The following is an 18,875-nucleotide window of genomic DNA, read 5'->3' as shown; positions in this document are numbered from 1 at the left end:
TTCCATGGAGCCCTGACCTGGAAGCTTGTCGAACACTCTCCTGTGAGAATTTTTCATTTTTATCAATTTTGCAACGAATAAAATCCAAGGCCCACATCTAGTAGCGGGGACACAATACGCAGATTTTTAGTGGGGCCCCAGACTGACTTTATCTCGGGCTTCCGTTGTTGCAAATTCTACAACAGAAAAGAATGAGATTCATCCAGGGCCCCCAAAATGAAACCTGTAAACATGGAGCCCCCGACTTGGGAGCTTGTCGGTCATCCCCCGGTGCGAGTGCCATGAAAAATTTTCACTTGTATTCGTTTTACCAACGAATAAAATCCGGGGCCCCCAACCAATTACCCGGGACACCAATTCGCATACTTTTGGTGGGGCCCCAGACTGGCTTTATCTCGGGCTTCCGCTGTTGCAAATTCTACAACAACCTCTCGGCATGACCCCCCCCCCCCCCCACAAGGGCAGGACTGACAGGGGCCACAACGATTCTTATCACTTTTTGATTTTTTACACTATAAATTAACCACAGAGGGGCCTCTGAAAGCTGGTTTGGGGGCTCGCCATCTAAATTCCAGCCTAAGGGCTCTGCTGTAGGATGTAGGAGCCTCTCGGCACATGCACATAACATGGTCCCGATGGGTCAAATGGGTCCCGATATGTTCTATGAATACTCTCAGTTAAATGAATACTTGACCCAAAATCGTAACCGACTTCCGTAACACAAAAACGTAACAGAGTTCCGTCACCCATTTCCGTAATATAAAATCGTCACTAATTTCGGTTGCTTAGAAACAGGCCCTTTTCGAGTTTGTGATTTTATATTATAGAGTAGATATACACATTATATATTTTCGTTAACAACGTGACGCATAGATGGCAGCACATGCTATGAAATTCACTAAATTATAAATAAACTTCTATAGTGAATTAATAATGATAATTTCTATTATTATTTTTTATTACTGACACAAATGACAAAAAAATAACACTTATTGTTGCTTAAAATCATGATTCGAGTTTGTTTTTTTTTAATAAAAATAAAGATACTTATTGTTGCTTCATTTTTGTTCCACTGGCAACACTCATCGTGTTGCTATAGTAACGCGTCGGTGATCACAATCGGCAGACGGTCGTCTGCGCAATCGTGGAGTCTCAGAAAAACAGCATGTTGACATAAGATGTAATATTTGTTTCCATGTAGTTGCGTTTGTTTTACGGTGTTGTTATTATTATTATGCACGTGCTTTTGTGTGTGTGTGTGTGTCTCTGTAATGTTAGAGATTGCTACTTGACAAGCAGGGCCGTCTTAAGGGCATCATGGGCCCCCGGGCCAAGTGATTTTTCTGAGGCCCTACCTAGCAAATTCTCGAAAATTTGAGGAACAGGTTCTCTTTTTTGTGAGGTGCCCGGGTGGGCCCATGCGTTAAGACGGCACTGTTGGCAAAGCCCGAGAATGATTATAATCATTTTATAGAATAGACTTTGAATATTGTTTTGTATAGTAAAAAAAAAAATTCTTATAAAGTTATCTATCTTAAAAATAAAGACAGTGTCAACCAGACCTGTCATTTGGGGGGGGGGGGGGGTGTCAGGGGCTGACCAATGCAACATGCAGTGTGAATTGCCCAGCTTGGTACACCGTCCACCCACAGATAAGGTAAGCAGCATGACTGTTTTCAACGCAATGCACTTCGCAATATCGCTTCACATCGAGTGTGATTGGCCAACTGCTTCTGTGGGAGCCAAACATGTTGTGTGCCATGTGTTTCACCGATCTTCTCCTCATTTTTGTTGTGTTTTCTTTCCCTTCCCTTCAGATCAGAACATGCAGGCAACAGAACAACTGATGCATCATGCTATGGAGAGCTCGAACGCACTGCATAATAAACTTACAAGTTTCTGCCGGCACGAAATGGTCCTATTTAGTTAACGCATCGCAAATAAAATTTCTTCTAGGGAAACCCGGCTTGTTAATGCCGTCATCAGTTCATAGTATTCACTGCTTTACAGCATGTGGAGCTGTTTTTGCAATGGCCTTCCTATCGTGAAGGCAAATGTATGGCAAAAGAAACCCTTTTCGTCCAGTTCTTGATCAGTTTCTTTCACAATTGATCAGATTTGAATTTCTTTTTCCCGAGAGACTTTCTGAAGGGATCAATGAAGCTTATCGTTCATTTTTTAAAAATATCATACTTTGGGATATAAATGAGACAGTTCCATTCTAATGCCTCACAACGAAACTTAATGCTGAACAGCAAAAAACATGGGATTTTGGCTTAAAGGTTAAAAATCCCGTTTTAGGGGGAAAAAATGGAATAGCTGAACATTTTGCAATCAACTGTGTCAGGAAGAAAAATAGAGTCATCCCCATTTTACCAATACCCTTTTACCATATGTCCTCATTTGACCAAACGGATGTATGGTCACCGTACTTGCAAGGTGGACTTACTATTTGGTTATTGTTATCAGAAAACCCGAGTCTTGATGTGATTCACATTAAGCAGCATGAACCACATTAACAGCATTATGCCAACCATGAGAAAAATTAACGGCAAGTTATTCTGGCATTTCAGTTATTCACATGTCGAGTTATGGAGGTACCATTGCAAAATCATCAAATTTTGCAGTGCAGAGGGTTAGCAACAGCCCTACAAAGATACAATTATTCATTCATTGCATTTCACTTACTATGTGTTGAGAAAAACCTCATAGTTTAAAAAAACCAATTGCAGATGGCAGCACTGCACATAACAAGCATTACACCAAAACAAACTTTACAGAAGGTTCACTATACGTACACACGCATTCTGACATGTACCAATTCATTAGAAGTTCCGCAGAGGAATATGAACGAGGTGCATGTCTGGTTTAATAGTAGTAGTAGTGCAGAGGGTTGCAAAGTCATGTTTGCCCCTCTCACAAAAAAAAAAATCCTAGTTACGGCCCTGGGTAATAGCTTACATATTTGTATTCTTACTAGCGATAATCGTAGCACCAGGTCTCATCATGAGAGTTGTCCCTCTTCCCCCCCCCCCCCACACGGATCATGACCAGATGGGCCCATGTGTTGCATGTCGACCAAGTAATTGCATGAATTATTATTGTTATGGACATAAAGCATATTTTAGAAATCGTCCTGCTGATTGATTTGAATTGATTTATTTTTCAGTTCAGAAAGACATGGGAACACCGCAAGGAGGAGGAGGAGATGCTTTCACAAAAGTGTAGATTCAAGTTGTTGCTCGTCGCTAGAAGGATGGGTGATAAACTGATCGAAGAAAAATCCACCTCAATGCTTTTCGAAGCAAAGGGAATGCTGCTGGGTTCATTCAGCAAGCTCTACGAGTTTTACCGGAAGGAGGTTTTGTGCGACGTCACGATCTGCGTCGGCGAGAAATCCTTCAAGTGCCACCGGGCTATACTTGCCAGCTGCAGTCCTTACTTCCAAGCAATGTTCATGACGCCTCTCGCCGAGAGCCAACAGTCCGCAGTCACCATCAGGGACATAGACGAGTCAGCGATGGAGGTCCTGATAGACTTTGCCTACACCGCGACGATCGAGCTTAATGTAAATAACATACAGTCAGTTCTCCACGCGTCATCTGTCCTACAGCTGAACGCCCTGACCCAAGCTTGTTGCGACTTTATGTTCTCGCAGCTTCACGCTACGAATTGTTTGGGCATCCGGCAGTTCGCTGAGCAGCGTGGCTTGTTCACGCTGCTCAGTCATGTAGACAGATTCGCTAGGTTACACTTCAGAGAGATAATGTTCAATGAAGATTTTGGTGATATTGAAGCTAGTCATTTGGAGCAGTTGCTTTTGTCTGATGAGCTTTGCGTGAATTCGGAGGAACAGGTTGTGCATTTGTAACAATTTTTCTTATTGTATCCATTATGTTTATTCACATGATCATGTTAACTGCCTGTATCGATTAATGATCCAAATTCAATGAAGAAGGGATTGTGATTTTTACATACATGAAAAAATCTCATACAAAATAATCAAATATATCTCCGATAGGTGTATGAAGCATTGACACTGTGGATGTCATCCGATGTCGATACGAAAAAAAAGTTCTTCCCGCAACTTCTCGCCCAAGTCAGGCTTCCTTTCCTCTCTTTGGCTTATCGAAGCAAGAATGTAGAGTCGAACCCTCTGATACGGACTTCTTTCGAGTGTAGAGACCTGGTAGACGAAGCTCGGAACCATTCGCTGTGGCACGCGAGCGAGGCGCCATTCATACCACTTCCAGTCAGCCAAAGGACGAGGCCAAGAAAAAGTTACTCAGGTGATTATATATTATTTTGGTTTTTCAATATTATGCTAAAGTCTTTTTTTTTTTCTTTCAAACCCAGCACAACTGCGGTCTATCGCCGTGGGCAATTCGCTACTGAGTGATTTGTGCCGGAAGTGTGGTGAATAACAGTCTGAGTGTGTGTTTATAGTGTGTCTGATTTTTTTTTTTCAGTGCTGCCATCCATATTTCAGAAGTGAAGTGTGATGATTGAATATTTGTACTATTGTAGGCCTGTTGCTCTCAGTGGTGAGACTTTTTAACTTGGAGATCGGCTCGCATTCATGCCTCGAAGGTGGGAACTATTCTAAAGCATACATGCTCAACCCATGGTCATCTGATGTGACCCGCAAACTCAAACCTAATTTAGTAAAAATTAACTGAACGGCACGTTCTCAGATCACTTAAGTGACTCACAGCACATTTACAGATCACTTCAGTGACCCACAGCACATTTACAGATCACTTCAGTGACCCACAGCACATTTCCAGATAACTTGAGTGACCTGCAGCTCATTTACAGATCACTCAAGTGACTTAGGGTGCTGTTCCAGATCACTTAAGTGGCCCACGACACATTCTCGCTTCAATTAAGTTGTCCAGACCATATTTCGATCATTTCAGTGGCTTGTAGCATGTTTACAGATCACTTAAGCAGCCTGTGGCACATTTCAAGATCACTTTAATGACCTGTGACACATTTCCACATAACTCAAGTGGCTCGGAGCACATTCACAGATCACTTAAGTGACCCAGAGTATAGTTACAGATCACTACAATGACTCATGTCCAGTGCCATGAGTCATTGTAGCGCAAGGGGCCTCACAAAAATGAAATGTGGTTGGGATTTTCGAGAATTCAGCAAGTAGGGCCTCAGAAAAGTCATATGGCCCAGGGGCCCCATGATGCTCTTAAGATGGTCCTGCTCATGGCATGTTTACAGATCACTTAAGTAACTGTGGCCCATTTCCAGATCACTTAAAGGGCCTGTAACACATTTTCAAGCTAATGAAGTGACCTGAAAACTCTCCAAACGGTTGGGCACCCTTGCTCTAAAGTGAATGAAAAAAATATTGTCTACTTATTTCACGAAACACGCTTCATCTTATTATAGGTGTTCTCTACTGTGTTGGCGGAAGAGGTTCAAGTGGCGACCCGTTCGCTTCTGCAGAATGTTATAGTCTATTCCATGATAAGTGGCTCAAACTGAATGATATGTCAACTAGTCGACGCCATGTCGGATGCGTTGCGGCAAATGGTGAATTTGTCTTTTTTTTTCATCATATCAAATAACCGTATCCCATGTAACTTCTCGATTCTGCTACTATATCGCTTTGTTACAACGGTATTGCCATGAAAATATTTGATTATTGATACTGATGAACATTTCTTATACGTAGGCAAAGTTTATGCAGTGGGAGGTTGCAATGAAAAGGAGCACATGTCGAGTGCCGAAGTTTTTGATCCAGCATACGGTGTGTGGTCAATGATAGCTCCAATGAATACCCCGCGGTAATCACCCATTTTTCTCTATTTCATTGATAGTGTTCAGAATTTGAGAAGAAAATCATGTTTCATATTCTCACCATATCTGCCGTTATGGAAATTCCGTCACTTGACTTATATGTCAGAGTGAGGGTGGGCAGGATTACTTCTCTCCTTGTATACAAAAATTTTATCTCCCCCCCCCCCTCGCCAATATTTTGCGATAATATAAGGTTATCAAGAAAATCTGACATTAAGCAGAGTTTTCTAAACAGCATCATGCACTACCTCCATTCCTTCCTCGCCAAGTGTGCCCAGACTACAGATTTTTGCAGCTTCGCTTGTATGATGTGGACATCGAGCTGGACTCTCATCATAACGATCCAGGTTCGAACCCCGTTGGTGGCGCAGTTGGTCGGCTGAAGTTAGTCTCCTGTGGACAGATGGCAGCACCAGCAAGAACGTGAAACCAGCATAACTCTGGCAACATAAATAATATTAGGGGAGCTGCACCAAACGCCACTTTTATGTCACTGAACTTAAACAGCAGATGGTAATCAAATGGATGTGTGGTAGGTGCAGATCCAGGGTGATGTTTCAAGTGGTCATAGTGACAGACTCGTATCACGAGAACTCGGGTTCAAACCTCACTACCAAGTGGACACACACTTGGGCTTCAACATTGTGGACGGAGATGCAGGGGGTTTGCCCCTCCTGACATAAAAGTTATTGTGTGGGTGCCGATATGTATATATATATATATATATACACAGTAAACCCCCCCCCCTCTTAAGGCGATCAGATGCAGTCACACCCCCTTCTTTTATGGAAAAATAATAATTTCTTGTATAATAGAAATATGCATTTCAAACCCCTGATTACCTGTCACCCTCTCTTACAGGTGAATTTTTTTGTCCCTCCGGTGACTGCATACAGAGAGAAACGCTATCACTCTCCACCATTCATACGAAGTAGAAAAGATTATTGAACTGCACATGCACTTTTGTCCATATTCCTTTGCGCAACCTCTAACAAATTGGTACATATTGGAATCAGGCCCATCATTTGGGGGCCATTGTGTGTGTGTGTGTGTGTGTGTCCCCGGTGTTTGATAACACTAAAAATTATTATATATATATACTTACATTGAGTACATGTTCTTTGACCCCCCCCCCCCCCGGAAAAAGTTAAAATGACCGCCCTTATTGGAATGTCTGTGTAGTGACATGAAGTTTGTTATGTGTAGTGCTGCCATCTGACATCAATTTTTCTAACTATGCATGAAGTGTAATGATTGAATAGTATACCGTTGTAGGCCTGTTGCTCTCTGTGGCGAGACTTTTTAACGGGGAAATCGGCTCGCATTCGCACCTTGAAGTTGGGAACCACAGAAAACCAACTTCAGCCGACCACCACTGTGGTGAGATGGGGTTCAAACCTGGATCCTCGAGATGCAAGTCCGTACTGGTGCAAGACGATACCAAGTGAAGATGGATGAAATTCTGAAAGAAAATTCACATGCCTCTGCGGGAATCAAACCGCCAACCTCTTGTTATCTGCGCTAAGGCTTATTTAGCATGCTCATAGGGAAGAAACTGTCAGTCTTCTGTAGCTTAATGGTACAGCAACCGCCCATATAGCAAAAGATTGGTGGTTCAATTATCCGCAGAGGCATACAAGTTTTCTTTCTTAACTTCATACTTCCAAAACAAAAATTGCACGTATTGACATCACCATCCTGCCCATCTCTCTTCCACCCACCTTCAAGTCCAACTTCGCTTATCGAGTCCATGCATTCAGACTGTCTTGTTTTGATTCAGTTTGCACCGTGCATCAATTGACCACACAATTTGTATTTTCTTAGGCGAGGCTTGGGTTTGTGCTGTCTTGGGGGACCCATTTACGCCATCGGAGGATTGGATGACAGCGTTTTCTACTCTGTTGTGGAACGTTACGACATCAGCTCAAATCTCTGGAGCACCGTCGCACCGATGAATAGTGCCAGAGGAGGCGTTGCAGTTGCAGAGTTCAAGGTACGAATTTGTGCTGTCTCAAACACTAATCAAATTTTCAAGTAGGCTACTTATTGATGACTTTTTTTTTTCTCCTGCTCATGTGAATCTCGCAACACATGAAGTGTGCATAAAAAACGCTTGGTGACTAGCCTGATATTACGATGACATGAATTATGCTCGTAGGTACACATGGGTATCCAGAGACACTTTGGAACTCAATCGAAGTAAACCCGCTGTGGGCGGTCGAACATAACTATGAAGAGAAAGCAGTGTCACAGTATAGCAACTGGCAAACATACGAGTTCTGCTAAATGGGGAAAAAACTTGACAACAGTGATGCTGATGTACATGTATGAGAAATAAGCAGAAAATGTGTTTACAACTGACAATGAGTTCTGCCGTTGATGACCAAAATCCAAGACACGATAAAACCAATGCTGAAAATCCTGACATACTAGATCTGTGACACTCTTGGAGACATTTTTTGGCTCACAGCTTCTGTCTGAAGAAACTGTGAGACACCCAGGCTCTGTTGCAAGAAGCAACATAAGCTCCTTGCCGCCCCACCCCCGGCAGCTGCTGTCTGGTATACTTCACAAATGTTGCATTTCCGTCATCGTTTTCCTAGATTAGTGGCCAAACTAGATCAAGACACTTTCCATACTGATTGTTTGACTGCCCACTGTGAGTTCGTCCTTCCCTCCATCATCACATGTACTTAACTTTAACGCCCCGTGCAGAACCTGGTCCATGTTACCATCGAGATATCTAATTCATCTACCGTCTAGATACTAGCTCTTATAGACAAACATTGTATGTAATACCTATTTTCTCATGAATTTTTATTCACAGGGTTTATTGTATGCTTTTGGTGGCAACAGTGGTCCAGTGTCTCTGAGCACATGTGAAGTATATAATCCATTTCTCAACAAATGGACCTTTATATCGCCGATGAATCAGTGTCGAGCAGGTGCTGGTGCGGCTGTTTTGGACGGACACATCTATGTCGTAGGTGAGCGTTATGATTTTCTAGATGGCCATCCCCAACCAGTTAAGCATGACTGTAATAATAAAGAATGATTTTCTAGATGGCCATCCCCAACCAGTTAAGCATGACTGTAATAATAAAGAATACCATTTAATAATGTCAAGACGCACGATTTTTTTATCAAATGAAGACTCATATTCGTAGCTGTTTTATATTAATAAACCAGGGCTGGACAAATCCCATGCACCGGGTTGCTATGGCGACTGAAATCTTCTTTGTGCAGCTGTTAAATTGATGGCTGAAAACAGCACAAAATGTTTGGAATTAATAGCGAGTGGTAAGTATCTGCCAACATGAAAGAGTCGCTATGCCCTGGAAAAGTCAAAAGAAACATCATTTTGGACTTGTTTTCTTTGGGGGGAATTTTTGGCTCCTAAAAAATTGTTCTAGCGCCTAGATTTCTTTTGCAATTTGTCCAGACCTGTAATAAACTTCTTTTTTTAAATTACAGGTGGTTTCGATAACAATGTTCCCCTAAACTCAGTGGAGAGGTATGATCCAGAGAAGGATAACTGGAGTTATATCGCAAAGATGCACACGTGTCGAGGTGGTGTTGGTATTGCTGAAATTGGTAAGAAGATCTACGCAGTGGGAGGACATAACGGTTCCAATTACTTAAAGACGGTGGAATGCTATGATGCTGTAGAAGATAAGTGAGTTGAATTTCGATCCTTCGGTTGTTCTCGTGTCACCCCCAAAGATTGAATTTTGAAAGGTAGGAGGCCAAAACTTGCTCAAAAATCTGATTGGTCACATCTTTTCATTAAAATAAAGTTCTGATGGAAGTTGTTCACAAGTGATGTAGCCGACTACAACCGAATGTTTGAGTTGACCAAAAGAGGCCTAGTTTCTATCATGCAAGCTGATTTTCCACACATTGTCCCGTGGAAACTCGGCTGCCTCCAGAGATTTGTTAAAATGTGAAATAAAAATGGCATCACAGTAGTAAAAGCAAGTTTTTATGTGACCAAGGAATGAAAGCGCTGCATGGCTCAATATTAAGACTACTACTAAACCACACACGCAATTCATCCACATTCCTCTGTGGAACTTCTAATGAATTGGTACATGTTGTGAACCCAACATGAAGTTTGTTTCTACGCAATGCTTTATATGTATAGTGCTGCCACCTGCCATCAAGTTTTTTAACTATATTGCCACAGGCTGCAGTCAGTGGAATCTTTCATTGAAAATGTTGGTAATATACCTTAAAAACACTGAGAAGCGTGGGTGTATGCGGGAAGGGGGGCTTGAGTCAATATTATGGTGTATTTTGACAGTAAAAAGGAAAGAAAACTTATTCCTTGGGAAGAAAAAAATTGGACCACCCCCCCCCCCCAGAAAATCGTGCATATGCTACAGCTCAGAAGTAATCAGATAGCAACGTGCATTTATGACCCACTATAATGACATACTGTGGTTATAAAATGCAATGAGAAACATTGTGCTGCTGTTGCTTGGATTTTTTCCGATCACTTGCCTCACAGTCCAGATATTACCGTTCATGAGTATCGTGTCTGGTCTATTAAAGGGTTTCGCCATCTCTGATCAAAGTGGTTTTGAGATGCAGTAAAAACTGTTCAACTGCCTTCTTTGTGGAAGTAGAGAAATGTTTTAGCCCTTAAGAAAGTTATGTGCCCCCATGTGTAGTGTCCAATGAAGGTATAGATCAGTGATTCCCAACATGGGCATTAGTGCCCCCGTGGGAGATGGAATGTTTCAGGGGGGCAGTAGAAGCTACGTGTATAACATAGGATGCTATGGGATAGATTGCATTGGGGGTGGGGGCAAAAAAAGGTTGGGAAACACTGGTATAGAGATTGCAATAGTTGCCCAAACTTTTTTGGAATAGGGTATGAAAAAGTCATGATAGATTTTTTATTTTTTTTCTTTAAATTTTATTAATAGTAACCGAATGCTTATTAAAACAAATCTTGTTAGTCATTAAGAATGCATATTTCATATCAGCTAACTGCTTTCCCCCCCCCCCCTAATCTCTCAAATTCAATTCAGCATTAATAAACTACAAGCAAAAAATATGAACACCAAAAATCTGTGTTTATGTAACATGAAAGGGTGTTGAGCCCAAATTAACACTTCATGGATTAAAATTTATCTCGTAGAGAAAAGTGCATTTATTCACCTTTATTAAAGTGAATGCATGGTGGCAACTCGATATCACATGTGGTGTGTGCAGACATCTTAATTCGCTCCATGCACAACCAGAGCCATTCACCAACAATGAAACAAATTCTATTGACAAGATTGCCTCTTGCACAATTTGTGGATGTATTTCCGACTTGCATGATGTTGCTTAATAGTTTACACATTTTCATTCTTTGCTCATTTTTTTACCAAAACCTGCCTTATCAATGTCTGCCAAACGCCAAATTTTAATACGAAAAGTAAAAAAGTCTAAAGCCCAATATTTATATTGGTACATCTATTATTATTTTGAATCAATAATTAGGGCATAGAAATTAAAGGCTTTATGTAAAAAATTGTTCTTCTGTTTTATAATCAAGGGAACCTTAGCGGACACATTGAAAGTGCTTAGTGCAGTTTAGCACAAAGTGCCGAAAGTTCAACTCCCTATATTTTTCCATGCACAAAATTTAGAATTTTAGGGCAGCTTTCTTTCTGCAAAGTTCAAGTCTATAAAATTTGCCCCAAATATCTTTCTTTTAGTCATAAATTTTGCCACATATCCACAACATGCTTACCGTAGTAGGTTACTTTTACTTCAATATCATTAAAGTTATGAAAAAAAATTAAAATTTTTATGATTCAAATCAATGATTTTTTTTAAAAAAAAAATCAATTAAAATTGCTGTACCCTGATTAGCATACTGCATAGGTGCCGAAAAATCTGTCACGAGACAAAATATTTCTTTGTACAATAAAATTGTTCAATATTAAAATGAAAATTTACGCTACTGAAACTTTTTCCTAAATTTTACTCATTAATTTGTCGTTATTTGTTGTCAGGTGGTCATACACCACAAGTATCGCCAGCTGTCGTGCAGGAGCCGGTGTTGCATGGTGCCCTTGCGACGTCGACGAATTCAATGCCCTTGAAAGTGCAATAGCACTGATAAACGAAGCAAAAGACGGACTGTGAAAAATCCATGCTGAACGAAATACAAGCAACACGTCATTTTTTTAAATAGGCATGGGGTAGTTGTTACTGTCGGTGACAAAGGATAAAATCTGTACATATTCGTACCGATACTAACAAAAAAAAAAGCTCAAAGGACAATAATAAATATTGTCATAGTCATTTTGAAGTGAAAATTTACATTTGTGTATCAATATTGTGTTTTTGTCCTCGTTTATAAAAATGTCATACAAGCAATACCATTCACATGTACATTGCGTTATTAATATATATGTCATAACCATTCTTTGCATTTGCCCGGAAACAATTCGAATGTAACTCAACTTCAAAACCCTTTTTCTGCTATATTTATTGTCATGTTATGTATTTAGAACTTTTATATGGAAATGTTCATAATGATATTATGCAAATAAAAACAAACATCAAATGAAAATCTGAGACATCGATTAGTTGAAGAATCAAAAGTATGGGATCCTTGCATAAGTGGAGATGGCATCATCGTGTGATCAAGACTAATACAGTGAAACCTTGCTGCAACGTAACGATACATTCCTTTGCAACTACTTTATAATTCTAAGGCTTGTTTCGAAATGCATGTAATAAAATGTTTAAACTATATATACTGCCCCTTTATGTAATGTTTATTCCCTCCACAGCAGGTGTCCAGGTCGCCATGGCGATCAATAAGCTGGCATTGGTGCCTAAAATTCTCTTTGTGCAGTTACTAAATTCCAGGTTGAGAGCGGAAAAAAATATCTGGAATTTATAGCAGCATATCAGCCAACACGAAAGTGTCACTATGCCCTCGAAAAGTCAAAAGAAACCTTATTTTGGATCTCCTCCTTTGAGTAAAAGTTTCTTTTTTTGCACCTAAAATATTGTTTTACTGCCTAGATTCTTTTACGATTTGTCCAGTCCTGCAGAGTATTGTTATATCGAGGTTTCACTGTGTATACAGTCAGCGCTCTTTGTTTTTTAAAATTTCAAAATAGACTTGAAGAATTTGATGTAAATGTTCAAAAAGAAATGGCATATTGTTCAGCATGGGTGGAAAAACGTATTTCCCCCTCCCACCAAAGATGCGTGGATTGCCAATGCACATAATGTCCTCATGCCAAAAGCGTGAGTGTGGTCCTTGAAAAAAAAAAACGTGGGAAATGTTTGAATTTTTTTTTCACCCATGGAAATCATTTTCCTACAAATTTCAAAAAGGGATACACATTTATCAAAATAAGTTATCCAACCAGTTGGTTTAAAAAAAAATTTACATATTCAAGCTTTTGCATGTGGAGAACGGTATATATTCACACCATCATGCCCAGACATTCATTTCCCGCCATTTAGCAATTTTTCAGAGATTGCTGCAAAGCTGTATTAATAGTTCTTTAATACAGCTTTGGATTGCTGTCACAATCAGTTTTGTTCACAGTATTGGCAACTGCCCATGTTCTCCCATATTTGAGATCTCAAATTCCCATACGTTCTTCAGAAATATGGTCAGCGTGTTTATAATGCAATTTAAGCCCATGTTGAAATACTGCACCTCTTGCTGCCATCTGTCCAGAAACTTGAGAACTTCATTAATGAATTACAAACAGGAAAAATCATAAATAGCAGCACCACATGTTTCTTAAGGGCTATCAAATAGTACGAGTTTAGAAAAAAAAGATGGCAGCAAATTGTTATAGGATATTCTTACACTGCTGGTCAAAGCCATCAAAATTTTATATATGTTAAGAAACATGGTGCCAGCTCGTTGAATTTGCAAGTCAAGCCCTGGTGGAACGTTCCTGATATCGCTAATACAGGCGGAATTCCATAACTTCGCCACCAGACTTATCCAGTTGCCGAGATCTCTTCCAGTCGTTTCGTGGCAGAGTCAGCTACTACAAGCTACCATCGTGCAACGTACTCAAAAACCGCCAGTTGAGAGGGAAGGAGAGCGTGCCAGTAGTTGTCCAGAAAACCAAGTATGGAAAAAAACATTCTATTTTAAATACATTACTGAGGCAAATATGTGGTCGGTCTTGACTTGTTTTAATTATTTGAGCTAGATCATTGTCACACATTTTCTACACACAAGGGTTTATTAGACACGGATCTATAATTTATTGCCGATTCTGAACGGCAGCATTTGGCATTTAGCCTTTTTTATACTCACGAAGAGATTGGTGCACTAACCCCTCCGCGTGGGGGGACCCCTGCGATAGCAATCGTTTATCTTGGGGGGGACTGCCATTTTTGTTATACCTCAGTATCAGGAAAGTTTATCTTATTTTAAATTTGATTGTTTTACCTTAAAATATAAAATAAAGCTTCCTTTTACTTATGTAATAAACTTACTGTTAGTTATTGGCTTTTAAAATTTATTCCAAAACTTGTGAATATCTATAAAAAATATTTATGAAATGCTACAAGATCAAATATTTAACGTGAAGTTATTGTAACCCTCCAGAGAACATTCTCAAATATTCTCCAAAAGATTATTAGCAAGAATTTCACATCTCTATCTACTAGTTAGTGAAATGCTGGACTGATAACGTGTTACACCACATCCAATACATGAAAATTTTACACTCAATAATACAAAAACCAAAGAATTTGGCATGTTCTATCTTTATTGTTCTCCACACAATCAGGAAAACTATATACATCACTCAACATGTGCAATGTAATTATAGAAATGAAAATAAACGTGGAAATCTACTTCCAAATCATCCAAGTAAAAGATAAAAAGAGGGGAAATACAATTTTCCGACACAGAACTAATTAAATTTACATAGGAGAAAGCATGTGAAAAAGACCAAAAAAAGCCTAGAATTATGTTTCTGTAATTTAATACCATGGCTTGCACAAAATTCACATCGATATAAATCTCGCTAATGGAAATACAAAAAAAAAGACACTAATTCAAAACATGAATGAAATACATCTACAACCAGACCTAAATATGCATCATCCCATCAGGAAGAGGAAAAAAAAAATTCTAGAAGAGGGCATATACATATTACAGAAATTCTAAAAAAAATACTGTAATAAAATATCACAGCTCCACCCAAGACCAAACACATGATCCCTAAGACAGTGTATACGTGAATACTGATCCAAAATGACAAAAAAAAACATGATTATCTGAATGATCAAGAAATGAAATCGAAGCTTAAGTAAATGAAATGTATGTGGATGGCATAAAAAGGCAAGGGTCTCCAACACACACGTGGCCCTCAAAGTTTTTACGATGGCCCATCGACAAAAAAAGCTTGCAAGTTACGGAATTCATACAAATTCTAGAAAAAGAAAGTTTACTTTGTCATTACATTTAGAAAAATTTCAGAGCATTATTCAACGAAATTATTTTATAAATATTCATAGGTGCCAATTTCCTGAAGGGAAAAAATCTGTAGTTTGTCACATGAAAAATATTTTTCTGCCAAAGAAAACGAGACAAATACAGGGGGGAGAAAATAATCAGCCATTGCATAGAAAGACTAAGGTCTGCTTTCCTCCATGGTTTTGGTCACCCGAATGCAGGACCAGCATTTCCAATAGAGCCGCTTGAATTTTTATTCTTCACTGAAATCAAGGGTTTAAATTATTCTGCCAACTTATAAATTATGGTATAATAGTTAGACTATGATTATGTGAATGTTTTTATTCATATTAATAATTTTAAACTTCATAGAATTTATTTTAATCCACTATGATTTGCAGTAATACTTTACATTTTTTTGGCAGATTTAACACTAATTGACAATTTCCAGTATTTCTCATCAGGAAACTTGGATCAACCTGGAATTGCAAGGATGGAGATTTTCTTTAGGGATTTTAAATTTATGCAAAGTCACAATTTGAGATTTTTAGGGGTTTGTCTATAAACATACAAAAAAAAAAAATCAGAAGAATCAGGTTTAATAAAAGAGTAAATTTATTATACATTCATCCTCATAAGTTTTTCACAAGGCTGAACGATCTGAAGCATCAGCACCTATAAATATTGAGAGAAATTATTCCCGTAATTGTTGAAAATATTTTCAGAATTAAAATTCATGTAAAATGAAAAAAAAATTTGTGGAAAATTTTCAGAATTAATGAAAATTCATAGAATAAAATTTGCTCTAATAGTATACCCTCCCCCTCCAATTCAGAGACTTGGACCCAGTGTTGGGCCCACCTGTAAAGACAACAATCTGTGAATCTAGATACCACAGTATGTTGGCTCTCTGGCATCACTGAATTTTTTTTTTTTTTTTTTTTTTTTGGGGGGGGGGGGACTCTGAAATGTTAAAGACCCCTGTATTAAGGCATTAAAATACACTATTTTCTTGAGATGAGAGAATCTCTTTATGATAATTTTATATGAATTTAAAAAAAAAAAAATCAATGAACGGAAACTTTTATTCCCTTGCAAAATAGCTAGAAAAGAAACGAGACTACTGGCCAAAAGTGACGAACAGATTGAGAGAACTACCGCAGTTGTAATCAAGATCTCTTCTTCGCAGCATATGCTTTTTCTTTTTTGGACAACTGTTTTCAAATGTTACACAATGGAGGATGAAAAAAATCCTCTTTTTAAATACATCTAAAACTTCTGAAACATAATTTGGTTTCAGAATTAGAAAAATTCCCACTTTTTATGCTCAATTCTTTCATGATCACTTAATTTGAAATAAATGCACAGATTAAAAAAAAAATTGTCTTCATAACCATTGTGTTATCGATTAAAAAAATGATTGTAGGGCTCATGGTCATATAAAAGCTCGTGATGATCAAATAAAACATATAAAAGTGGAGTGAAAAAAATGAGAAGGAAACATAATCGTCAAATAAAATAAAAAGAGTTCAACTCAAGCTCAGAATCTATCAAATTATGTACACTTGGTGCGAAAGGTTGTTTCTCTAAGAAACGATTATATACCAGCTCATAACCTGAACGAAATCTCATCCAATAAACTGGATGTCATCTATTCATCCATCCATTCATTTGATTTGTTGTTTCTTCGCTGATTCACCATCATAAGTGCTTGCCAAATGGGAAAAAGGACTAGACACAACTCTCAGAATTAAGAGGAGCCTTATCACTCCTGGATGCCACTGGTTCCACATCTGAATTCACAACAATGCTTGTCATTTGATTATTGTCAATTCCAGCAATCTCTAATTGTTTGAAATGGCTGGAAACAGTTGCTAAGCTTTTCTTGTATTGTATTCTGTGCTCTTCCAGAGCAGGGCCCCATTCTGGTGATGGTCGCAAACAGGAGACAAGTCTCTAAACAAATAAAACATTACAATTAGTTTAAATCTGAAAATATACATTGGAGACAGGATGCTTACATCAATAAGCTATAGAGCAAGGCTCAGCAAATCACAAGGCAACTAAAAAAATAGAATTGGCATCCTAAAATTTATGTATAGATCAAATTGGAATCTGAGGAGAGAGAAAAATTTCAGAATTTATGTCAGTGAATTTTACTGACAGGACAAAGGAGTCATAAGTCAGGGGGACTGATTCTGGTTGGTTTTTCTCGTGGAGGTGGGAAAACCTTGGCTCCTAAAAAATTTGGCTGGCGCCTAAATATTTTTTTTGGATTTGTCAAGCCCTGCTTTAGAGCTCAACTTGCTACAATTTGTTTATGGAAACTTAACCTTGACATGTTGTCCTGGATTAGGGACAAGTGAGTGACTGTGCACAAGTGAGTGCCAGTATAAATGACAGAGTAAGCATGTGATTAAGTGACCAAGTGAGTAGGTAAGTTATCAACTGAATGAGCAATTCAGTCCATATGAAAGACTCGCTCAAAAGCTCACACTCACTTATATGGTCACTCACCATATTCACACCTACTTGGCATCATTCAGGCAAAATGTTGGGGCAAATTTTCTGGACCAGCTACAATTCTTGTAGCAATCAGGTTTTATCACCAATTGATAGGTAAAATTGTAATCACGCCGGTTTTCACCAAATGTCACCTTCACAGATACAAAAAAAAAAATAACACATGAAAAGCACAAAAAAAAAAATCGTTTCTAGGGCCATGTACATATGTTGTCAATTTTTTTCTGTCCGAAGCTTCACCCTGTATGAGGTTACACTATTTTCCTGGTCCGAAGCTTCACCCTGTATGAGGCTACACTATTTTCGCTCCTAACAACGACTTTCTAAGGAACAAAAGATGGATTTTTCTTGAGGAAGTTCCAACTATTTTTCCTCTTTAATCATTAAAAAAAATTTGAGTATCTCTTACTTTAATTTGGAAAAACTTCCACTTTTTTTGATAATAAATGGTCAATTTGTATCTTTCCAAAAATAATTAAAATATGAATCAAATCTCAACAAGTTTTATTTAACCATCTCATTGCAAAAATGCATGACTTTAGAATCACACGACTCCCTTTTCAAGCATTTCCCACACTCTGAAATAACCCATAACTGAATAGAAAGCATAAAAAATATATTCTTACCTCCATGAAGGTTCCTTTAGCCATGCACAGCTGAATGATAGCTACAATAGGAATAGGTGCAATAGAGCAGAGGCACATCAACCACCCCAGGAGCACAGACCAAGTAGGATATACATAATTATCATACTTTACGGGCTTATGGTTGATTACAAGGAAAATAAGCAAGCACATGATAGTTGCTGGAGTGATGAAACACCAACACAATTTCCACCAGAACGGCGGGACTCTCTTGATCATCAATTGGATGTCTTGCATGAAACGATCAGCACCTGTCAAACGAATAATACAGACAATATATAAATATTTAAAATCTTGAACCATGCAACTTTCTGACTCAAAAATAATACAATGAAAATAAAGGACTAGCAGCAAGAAGGGGCCAGAGTTCCACTTTTTCTCCAATTGGGCCAAGCTGGTCACCCCCCCCCCCCCCGCCCTTCTTTGTAGCTTTCTTG

General features: G+C 38.7%; 2 protein-coding genes across 5 annotated transcripts in view; one reads left to right on the top strand and one right to left on the bottom strand.

The window, feature by feature from the left end:
- The window catches only part of LOC149070046 (kelch-like protein 8), a 42,281-nt gene extending 29,887 nt beyond the window's left edge, over positions 1-12,394 (top strand). Inside the window, exons 1-9 of one of the 2 annotated variants that reach the window (XM_089249739.1) lie at positions 1,088-1,180; positions 3,170-3,856; positions 4,022-4,289; positions 5,410-5,553; positions 5,696-5,807; positions 7,645-7,813; positions 8,648-8,807; positions 9,295-9,496; positions 11,832-12,394. In XM_089249739.1, the coding sequence (XP_089105865.1) occupies positions 3,209-3,856; positions 4,022-4,289; positions 5,410-5,553; positions 5,696-5,807; positions 7,645-7,813; positions 8,648-8,807; positions 9,295-9,496; positions 11,832-11,964 (1,836 nt within the window). In that variant the 5' untranslated portion in view covers positions 1,088-1,180; positions 3,170-3,208 and the 3' untranslated portion in view covers positions 11,965-12,394. Of the gene's footprint in view, positions 1-1,087; positions 1,181-3,169; positions 3,857-4,021; positions 4,290-5,409; positions 5,554-5,695; positions 5,808-7,644; positions 7,814-8,647; positions 8,808-9,294; positions 9,497-11,831 lie in introns of those variants that run through there. The other variant, XM_089249738.1, reaches the window with a different exon arrangement.
- Positions 12,395-14,561: 2,167 nt separating this feature from the next.
- Positions 14,562-18,875, bottom strand: part of LOC149070045 (sodium- and chloride-dependent glycine transporter 1-like) — a 52,995-nt gene continuing 48,681 nt past the window's right edge. For all 3 annotated transcript variants that reach the window (XM_089250232.1, XM_089250234.1, XM_089250235.1), the window contains exons 12-13: positions 18,421-18,689; positions 14,562-17,227 (exon numbers count right to left, since the gene is read on the bottom strand). In XM_089250232.1, coding sequence (XP_089106358.1) covers positions 17,003-17,227; positions 18,421-18,689 — 494 coding nt within the window. In that variant the 3' untranslated portion in view covers positions 14,562-17,002. The remainder of the gene's footprint in view (positions 17,228-18,420; positions 18,690-18,875) is intronic.

The sequence above is a fragment of the Pholcus phalangioides genome, unplaced genomic scaffold, assembly GCF_987345545.1.
Source record: "Pholcus phalangioides strain wild (caught in Gottingen) unplaced genomic scaffold, Ppha-v1.0 ptg000022l_1, whole genome shotgun sequence".
In the NCBI taxonomy this organism is placed as follows: domain Eukaryota; kingdom Metazoa; phylum Arthropoda; class Arachnida; order Araneae; family Pholcidae; genus Pholcus; species Pholcus phalangioides.
This window is presented reverse-complemented; position numbering and strand designations above follow the sequence as displayed.